We start from the raw sequence: 9,269 nt of genomic DNA on the forward strand, positions 1-9,269 counted from the left end.
TAACAGCCCTCTCGCCCCCTACATTTCCCGGATCAGATCCCCCGCCACATTATTCTCCGCTGACCTTTAGCGCATCCGCTGTGCTAATCCCCCCCCCCCCCCCCCCTCCTACCTGCCACCCACTTGAGCCAGGGCGGGTGGGGGTGTGTCAGCATGCCCCCTCCCCCCTTTCTCCCCCTCATTTAAACACATCTAAGCCTTAATTGAATTGTAAAGGTCAGCGGTGCAATTATGCCAGAATAAATGAGTGACCTATAATCCGGAGCGCCGCAGTGATCATTTATTTGCCGCCGTCGGAAGGCGAGCCGACAGGACGGAGGAACAGGACAAGTCACGGAAAACAACGGCGCTAATGAGCGCCGCCGTCGCCGGATTTTCCACACGTCGGACCCCCGTCGGGCGCTGTCGGACAACGACTAGCGGTGGCGTGTATCAACTCGTATCTAGCACTACGATTCGTATCACGATTCATGGGTCGCCATTCCGTTGTTCGCGATAGCTTCATTTAAGATGCCATTTTTTTGTGTTTTTGAGGGGGTTTTTTTGGATTGGATAACTTTATTCATCCCGTATTCGGGAAATTTGGTTGTCACAGTAGCAAGAGGGTGAGGATACAGAAATAGGAAAGGCATTTTAGACATAAATAGATAGGTAAAAGTAAGTTAATAAATAAATACATGAATAAAGAAATTATTATGCTTATACTGCAAATTCTTACGCAGGTGTTTTGGTTTTGATCTAATATGAGCAGTTGTTTTTTGACCTTAATGGTGTTATTCGGTTAGCTTATGCAATTGTTTTGAATTAGATTACATTAAATGTTTTGAGTATGTCGCGACTAAACGGAGAGAAGAGTATGCCGCTCTTCACAATCCTCTTGAACGAAGGCGAGTTATGAGTGATTTCTCCTTGCAAGTTGTAACCAGTGTATGTTTAAAGATGTCTTCCATGTTAATTAAATTGAAATTGTATTAATAATTAATCCATCAATATATAGATAAATAAGCATGTTGCTGTTTTAATTCAGACTATGGCTCTCAAGGAATAATATTTGAACATATGAATTGTTTATAGCTTTTCCCTCATTTTAACCCCCGCACTCTCTTCTGGCTTTGATCCGCTCGACAGGTATGGCGGCCCTCAACGGCGGGCTGGCCAACGGCGCGGCGGCGGCAGCGGCGGCGGCCGGCACGGTGGACGCGCTGACGCAGGCCTACTCAGGGATCCAGCAGTACGCCGCCGCCGCCCTGCCCACGCTCTACGGCCAGTCGCTGCTCCAGCAACAGGGCGCCGCCGGGAGCCAGAAGGAAGGTGAGACCTTTCAGAGTCAACACATTCAGTTGGCGCCAGAATTGGAGCCGTTAGCAGCCACAATGGTCCACTTGAAATGAGATGCCATTTTCAGGAGCCATATTCCTCTTTACAATAGTTCCCCGTTAGCCTAAATATCAAAGAGAAAATCAAATGCCCGCCCCGCAAGGGTCCGGGTGGCTCTCGGGAGGTTAAAGCAAAATCCCGGGGCGACGTCCCCGAGGAACGTTGGCGTGACCACCCCGGCGCTGTGCCCGCCTCAGGTCCCGAGGGCGCCAACCTCTTCATCTACCACCTGCCGCAGGAGTTCGGGGACCAGGACATCCTGCAGATGTTCATGCCTTTCGGGAACGTCGTCTCGGCCAAAGTCTTCATCGACAAACAGACCAACCTCAGCAAGTGCTTTGGTAGGTGACCGCTGGCGTTGCCAGACGTTGCCGGACGTTGCCAGATGTCCCTCTCTCTCTCTCTCTCTCGGCCAGGCTTCGTGAGCTACGACAATCCGGTATCGGCGCAGGCGGCCATCCAGGCCATGAACGGCTTCCAGATCGGCATGAAGCGTCTCAAAGTGCAACTCAAGCGCTCCAAGAATGACAGCAAACCGTACTGATCTTAGCCTAGGCTAACCACCGAAGCGCCCCCCCCCCCCCGACCTCGACCTCGACCCCGTTAACCCCCGCTAGGGTAAGGTACGCCATCCCACCCCATGTTTCCGGCCAGGAAAACAAAACACCTTGACGGAAAGAAAAATCATCTTTAGAAGGAAAAAAAAAAAGAACAAAAGAAAAAAGCAGCTCTATTTTTCTACCGCATTTTTACCGCCTCTGCGCAAGAAACAAATATTTATTGGTGAGCGTTACGGAATGTTTGCTGTCGTCTGTTGACATTTTGTCCGGTGGCTTTTTTTGCAACTTTGGACCATCGCTCGGATGGGCGTCCACGGCGGCCATCTTAACCATGGCTACCTTACCTTCGGGCCGATTGAAAGGCACCCGAATGAGACACGGTGATTGGCCAAATTTGGGGCTCACGCGTCCCGGTCCCGGTCCTTTGCGTAACTCTGCTCTTCTTGTCTTTTTCTTTTTAGAACCTCATCTCCATGCCTAGCTAGCGTCTCTCGCTGATGTCCCTCCCCCTAAATAGTCCCCTCCCCCCGCCACTGCTTGCTGTGTGTTGTCACCCCGCCCACTTTTTCTTTGGTTTTGTGCTTGTGACCTCGCGTGGACAAAGTTTGGATGAGGTAAGAACCGCAAAACCACGCGAAAGCTGCATTCATCTGTACGTGAAACGCTCTTTTTCTTCTTTTTCTTCTTCCCTCGCGTCTCTTTTTTTCGGGGGGGATCTTGGGGTGACTTTTGCAAATACGAAGGTGGGGTTGGGGGGGGATTTGGGGCTTATGTTTTCCTCGGCGTGGCCCGGCTTAAGACTACTTCCGCACAGTTTGGACTCAGAAGCTGTTGTGCATCCAAACGTTTTTACATTTTTCAGGCGTGTAAAGTTTTTGATAAGGAGTTTCTCATTAAAGTCTATATATAGAACCACTTTTTTCTAGACTAGTTTGGAGGGGAACAAAAAAACAAGAAGGGAACAAAGACATTTGGGGAGAAATGCTACCTACTTTTTGCTGAACTGAACTACTCCCAGACAGACAATCCGTGGTTTCAATGCACATGATGAGATGAAATATATTTTCTACTCTTTCAACGTCTCCAGGCACCGTCGCCGTCGCCGTCGCCACCAGGAAAAAAAAAGAGAGAAAAAACACACGCAAAGGTCGCTTCGGTGCTTCTCGACCGTTGGGTCCTTCATCGCAAATCGCCGTGCGTCGTCTTTCAGCGCCGGTGACGGACTCTCGCTAACGTCGGGGGGAGTAGTGCGGTATTTCGCCGACCACTAGGGGCGCTGTCTATCTTTCGGGAGTTCGATCATCGGACGGGGGGGGGGGGGTTAAAAGTCAAAATGACGGGTAAAAAAACGCCTATTGCGGTCATTGCCGTTGTCGCATTGTGCCCGGCGATGGGCTGGCGACCGATCCAGAGCGCGCCCCGTCGTTAGCCGGGATAGGCTAAGCGGCGTGGGAAATTATTATTATTATTTATTCAATTAAATGAATGCATATTCTTGGATTTAGGGCCACACGTCCCACCCGATAGACACCCCAAACATACCTTTTGTGTCCAACGTCCAAACGGATGGTGTCGTCTGTCTTACAGCGATAGACGGCCAATCCGTTTGAAGGTCGGCGGCGAATGCCGCTTCAAACGGATTGGCCGTCGACTATACTCTATATAGAGTAGCCACGCCCACACCGGACATCCATCACCGTCAACGGCGCTGAAAGAATTAGCCGTCCCGCGTTCTCCTTTGGGGTTTGTTTTGTTAAAGAGAAGACTTTTAAAAGAAGAAGAAGAGAAAAAAAAACAACAACAAGGAGTTTACTTGAAAACTAGACGAAGCCTTTCTTCGTGTTTTTTTTTCCGTCGTTTATGGGAAGGATTTTTCTTAACTTGCCGTCGTTGAATTAGCTCGATTCAAATGATATATAAATGGAGAGAAATAATCTATAGATCTATATAGTGTCAGCTTGTCAGGGTTTGATTTGTCTACGTGGTGGCCACCAAATATTTAGACGTGCGTTTTGTGTTTTTGTCTTATAACCGAGATTTTTGGAGTTCAAATGAATATGAAAAGTGGAGTCGAGTGCCAAATTTGGGAAGAAGTCGCTTCCTGCCAAGCGCGCGTGCGTGCGTGCGTACGTACGTGCGTGCGTGCCTGCGTGCGTCTGTCCGTCCGTACGTTGGTACGTCCGTCTTCTACTTCTTCTTCTTCTTGATGATTTCCCAACATGCGTATTTTATTCTGTGTTTTTTATGGCTCATATTTAAGGGGAAAAAAGAGCAAAAAATGGATCGTAAAAAAACAGTTTGTTCACTTGTGGTCTTGTTGCCTGAGAAAAAAAGTCACGTTTGCGTTACTTTGCTTTTTTTTAATTATTTTTTTCCTTCCTCTCTTTGTAAAAATGTACAAAAAAGAAGTGCCCATGTGTCATATATATATAAATATAAATCTCTATATATCTATAGACATGTGCACACACAAACGCACGCACTTGTGCAAGACCTCACTTTGTTGTTGTTGTTCTCGTTGTTGTTCTTGTTGTTGTTTTGCGCGAGAGCTCCCCCTAGCGTGGCCCCTCCTCCCGCGGGAAACCCACATGCACTTCGTCCAAACACACGTACGTACGCGCGCGCGCACACGTTAGAGTGCCGTCGACGGCGGCGGCCGTCCGACCCGGATCGGACGGCCCTCGCCGTCGAGGGCGAGCCTTAGCCGGCCGGCGTTGGACGGACGGCCGCCGTCGTCGTCGTCGTGGTCGTGGTCGTCTTTTGTACACAAGCTCACCGCTCGCCTTAAGCGCAGAGCCGTCACGCCAGCCAGCGCGACTTTTTGGGTCTGACGGCGCCACGTGGTCCCACCGCAGATGGAAAGCACTTTTCTGTACACGCCAAATCTTCAACCTTTTTAGTTTGTTTTGAAAGTTTTACGTTTGATAAACACGGGTTCAAGCAGAACGGATAGCCGCCCGCCTTCTTGACTTTTTCCTGCACTCCCACCAATTGTTGTTTTTATTTTCATTTCATTTTATTGGAAGAAAGATGTGTTGAAAGTCAGTTTATATTCTAAAAACATCTAGCTTTGTGCAATTGAAAGAGAAAATGTAGGTTAAGATGAGTTGATTTTTTTGGTGAAGCTGGATCTTTTAATTCTTTCTATTGGCACTAAGCATGATATAACATGACCTGGCTTTGAAAAATTCATTTGATTGGACAAATCCCTTTTTCAGATTGGTAGTACGTATAGCACACATGTGGTTGACGCTTTACAACTTGGACTCGTGTTTATTCAGCAATTGTTTTTTTCTCCTTTCATTTGATTTTATTTTCAAAACTTGATTTCACTAGCTGTCCAACGCTAACGACGGATGCACAATTTGGACCTGTTTTCCTTTAGTGTCCTTTTTTTTTTCTTCATTTTTTTTAAAGTTTGATTTGATTTCATTAGTGGAGAATTTTTTTTTTTAATTTTCCACCTTTTTCTTTTTTTTTTCTCCCTCTGGCATGAAGATTGTGACTAATGCACAAGCTCGTTTAAGCAGGAACGCTTTGGTTTGACTCATTTGGAGCACTCGATTGGCTGAAAAACAGGAAGCAAAAGCAAGCGTTCACTTGACCGCGTCCAAGCACAAGGGGGGGGGTTCGGGGTCCATTCTCGCTTAAGATTGGGAGAGGGGGGCTCAGCGAAGGGGGGGGGCTCTGGCACTGCTTGTAACTTTGAATCTTGTCACTTCTCTGTTTGCCTTCCTTAATTCCAAACTTGTTATTTATCAAGAGAAAAGAAAAAAATGGCCAGCTTGTGATTTTGTTGCATTTTGACTTGTGTTTTGGAGCATATACAAAATGTTCGTGTGTGTTTTTTGCCAAATGACGCTTGTTCACGTGTCCTTTCTTTTGGCGTATTTTTTTGGGGTTCTGTTTTTGAGTTATCTCCAAAACTAAAAGAGTGGAAAAAAAAGAAGAATCTTGGGTGTTCTTTTGTCGAGAGAAGCCACCAAAAAAATGGCTCCCGGCGGGGCGCCGCAGACGGAGAATGGAGCGCCAACTGATTGTATTTATGCATCATTTTGTACCAGCGCCACTTTTTATACCGCAGATTAAAGAGAACAAGAAAAATGGAGGAGAAAAAAAAGGAAAGCGCCGTCTGTGTGGCCCGATGCCGTCGCCCTTTTGACTTTTTCAGTTCCACTCTTTCTGCTTGCTTTTTCCACGGCTCGCAATTCCGCTCGTTCGCTCGCCCACGCGCCAAAACAGTGGATTTTTGTGTGTGTTAGTTATGCCCAGATGAAGAACAAAAGTCCGTGTGTAGTCGGCGGGCTTTGCTTTTTTTTTCTCTGTCCGCCTTCTCCGTGAACTCGTTGTGTCACCGTTCTTTTTTGGAAACCTTTGTGATGCACTTTTTTGGCTTCCGTCTCCTATATTAAAGCATTTTTCCTCACGGCGGCGACGCCTTTTGACGGCTCGCTTATTCCTCCCTTGCTTTGGGAATCGCGCCAATTCCCGTTCGGCCTTCTCCATTTGTTTTAGACCCCGTCGCATGAAAAGTGACCACTTTGCTCGTTGAACGCTCAAAATAATGTTGTAACATCTCTAGGAAAAAAAGTCACATTCTTTGTGTGTCAAATTTTATACTTTTAATGGAGTCAGATGGCTTGGAATAATGGTGAGTTGATGTAAAATACTAAGTCAAATATTACTCAATATTTGGTGAAATTGGCTTACTATTATGTACGGTTTTATAGCATCAAGGCCACAAAACTCAAGACTAATCTACGTCATCTTCAAACCATAGACAATGAGTTGGGAGGACAAACCACCTCTTGGAGTGCGGTAAGCAAGCCACCATCTTTTCCACATTCAATATGGCCGGACAATATAGGCGCGGTTACCTGGCCGTTTTTCAAATTAATTTATTTTAAATAATAAATTGAAATAATTAATTCAAAAAACAACCCCACAAATAAATTATTGTGAAAAACGGCCAGGGCTTTTTTTAGGTGAATGCAATAAGCCATTTTTTACATGGAGTTTACCAACAAAACTCGCTAGCCCAGTGTGCTAGCACAGAGTATTCAGTCACGGTCTATAGCCACAGCTATAGTACGTATTCTTATTTTTGTTCGACTGGACACCACTTAGAAAGAAACTAAAGTCTTATTGACAGTTCCGCCTCTGGCCGCTAGTTGCGCCTCATCGTTGTTGCCAGCTCACCGCCTCACATAATTCACGAAGAAGAACAAGTCTCACCGCGCATGTGCGAATTGACTTCCCGGATTCCAAGGTAATAGTTTGTTGTCTTTCTCATTTTAGTAGATTTATAATTCTCCAAATGTTGTAAAAGGTCATTCCCACAGACGTATGCCATGCTGAATCGCGAGTAGTCGTTTGGGGGAAAAGAAGACTCGTTAAAGAGATTGTTTTTATATTTGGACATAGTTCTATTACATTGAGAGGAAAATTCAATGTGTTTTTCTTCAGACATTATGGGTAAACGATACTACTGCGACTACTGCGAACGCTCCTTCCAAGACAACATGCATAACCGAAAAAAACACGTTTACGGTGTCCAGCATCAGCGAGCCAAAAAAGCCTGGTTTGATCATTTCAGAGGTCAATTCGTCTATTAGCCTTCTTATAACATGGCCATGCTCTCCATTGTAATGTTACGTATTATCCTACCCGCAATTTGCTTGGCAGGCTATGAAGATATTTTAAAGGCCGAGCAAGCAAAAAGACCCTGCCGAAAATTCCTTCAAAGAGGTGATAACAACACGTCATAGTTTCGTTCAGCCGGATAGTTTGGAACATGATATATTTCATGAGAAATAATGCCGTGTGATTTGTGTTGCAGGAATTTGTGATTTCGGCACCAGCTGTAGGTTTTCTCATATGTCAGAGGCGGATTTATTCCATTTACAGAAAAAAGTGCAAGGTAGGTGCGTGGCCACTTGGTAGCGCTGTCGACTGGGAGAGTGAGGGCCACATCGAATATTTCCTAAAAAAAATCAACCAGTATTAGAAAAAGAGAATATTTAAATGAAGTATTTTTATGTTTAGACTTTAATCTCTTAGTATTACAGTTATATTCTATTTGTTCAATGTAAGACAGCGAGCAATGTGATTCTTCATATTGGATTGGATAACTTTATTCATCCCGTATTCGGGAAATTTCGTTGTCACAGTAGCAAGGGGGTGAGGATGCAGAAATAGGAAAGGCATTTTAGAAATAAATAGATAAGTAATAAGTGGGTTAATAAATAAGCGCGTTGCTGAAATATATATATATATATATATATATATATATATATATATATATATATATATATATATATATATACATATATACACATACACATACACACACATACATACATACATATAGATGTACATGCATGCATACGGTAGGTCTTAACACAGCCATTTTTTGTTTTATCCCCTATTGTAGATGAAAAACTACGCCTGGAGGGTTCCGAGGACCCGAACGCGCCGAAGCCCAGCGTGGACGTCTGGCTGTCCTCCCGGGAAAAGCGAAGAAGTGGCCATACCAGCAAAGGGTACGAATTAGCATCCAGTAGTCGCATTCGTTTTCCGTACCGTGGTGCTGCAAGTCAAATCACGTGTAAAAAAAAAAAAAAAAAAAAAGCTCAATTATTCATCCACGTAGCGCGGAAACCGAACGGGAGGAGGACTGCGCGTCGAGTGACGTCCCGCCGCAGATCTTTTCCGTCCCTGAACTGCCGCCATCGCTGGTGCCGCCTCCTCCAGGCGGCTGGAAAGTCAGTAGCAACGTAGAATGGGGATGATCCATGGTGAAGAAAAAAAAAAACAATCAAGTTTGCTCATTTCAACTCTAAATATCCTCTACTTGGTGTTTATTCAATTGAATACATGTTTTAAAAAATAATATATGATATATCCGTTTAAAAAAAGAAAGATGATCACCATCAGTCAGGCCAAGTTTAAATATAATGGTTGTACTTTGTGGTCATGGACAAGCAAGTAAAACGTGGATATGCAATTTTGAAAAGAAGACACTTTGGAGGATTTATGTGGCGTTGTAGCCATCCCACTGTAGTATTCCTGTTTTTGGCTCACTTCTGTTTATATTAACATTTTATTCATTAAACAAATGTGAAAGTAATACTGAGGACTACAATCATGATTGATAATTAAAAAATATAATTATTCCTGTTGTCCATGCGGATCGACAGTATTTAAGGTCTTTCAGGCCACATTTATTTACTATAGTTGGTCTATGCAAGACAACATGTGATTTTGAGTTTATATTTTTTAAAGGACCAAAAATAATCACTTAAAATTTCAAATGTTTATATTTTTTAATTT

At 44.5% G+C, this 9,269-nt stretch overlaps 2 protein-coding genes across 12 annotated transcripts in view; both read left to right on the plus strand.

Annotated features, from left to right (window-relative positions):
• LOC144068714 (CUGBP Elav-like family member 2) overlaps positions 1–6,368 on the plus strand; it is a 98,701-nt gene extending 92,333 nt beyond the window's left edge. For all 9 annotated transcript variants that reach the window (XM_077593426.1, XM_077593427.1, XM_077593432.1 and 6 more), the window contains 3 exons: positions 1,129–1,311; positions 1,575–1,718; positions 1,794–6,368. In XM_077593426.1, coding sequence (XP_077449552.1) covers positions 1,129–1,311; positions 1,575–1,718; positions 1,794–1,921 — 455 coding nt within the window. In that variant the 3' untranslated portion in view covers positions 1,922–6,368. The remainder of the gene's footprint in view (positions 1–1,128; positions 1,312–1,574; positions 1,719–1,793) is intronic.
• A 149-nt stretch (positions 6,369–6,517) lies between these two features.
• Positions 6,518–9,066, plus strand: zmat5 (zinc finger, matrin-type 5). 3 transcript variants are annotated; one of them, XM_077593440.1, is made up of 6 exons: positions 6,518–7,206; positions 7,404–7,535; positions 7,623–7,685; positions 7,777–7,857; positions 8,371–8,479; positions 8,569–9,066. In XM_077593440.1, the coding sequence occupies exons 2-6, from the start codon at positions 7,409–7,411 to the stop codon at positions 8,726–8,728; spliced, it is 540 nt and encodes a 179-aa protein (XP_077449566.1). In that variant the 5' UTR covers positions 6,518–7,206; positions 7,404–7,408; the 3' UTR covers positions 8,729–9,066. The 3 variants fall into 3 exon arrangements, with proteins under 3 accessions (XP_077449566.1, XP_077449564.1, XP_077449565.1); XM_077593438.1 differs by lacking the exon at positions 6,518–7,206 and having other exon boundaries at positions 7,218–7,535; XM_077593439.1 differs by lacking the exon at positions 6,518–7,206 and having other exon boundaries at positions 7,218–7,535; positions 8,590–9,066.
• The last annotated feature ends 203 nt before the right edge of the window (positions 9,067–9,269 follow it).

Source organism: Stigmatopora argus, chromosome 23, assembly GCF_051989625.1.
Source record: "Stigmatopora argus isolate UIUO_Sarg chromosome 23, RoL_Sarg_1.0, whole genome shotgun sequence".
NCBI lineage: Eukaryota > Metazoa > Chordata > Actinopteri > Syngnathiformes > Syngnathidae > Stigmatopora > Stigmatopora argus.

Coding starts and splice junctions, on each gene's coding strand:
- zmat5 (XM_077593438.1), top strand. CDS start 7,388: ATGTGTTTTTCTTCAGACATTATGGGTAAACGATACTACTGCGACTAC. Junction 7,536..7,622: donor CTGGTTTGATCATTTCAGAG/GTCAATTCGTCT, acceptor TTTGCTTGGCAG/GCTATGAAGATATTTTAAAG. Junction 7,858..8,370: donor TTTACAGAAAAAAGTGCAAG/GTAGGTGCGTGG, acceptor CCCCTATTGTAG/ATGAAAAACTACGCCTGGAG.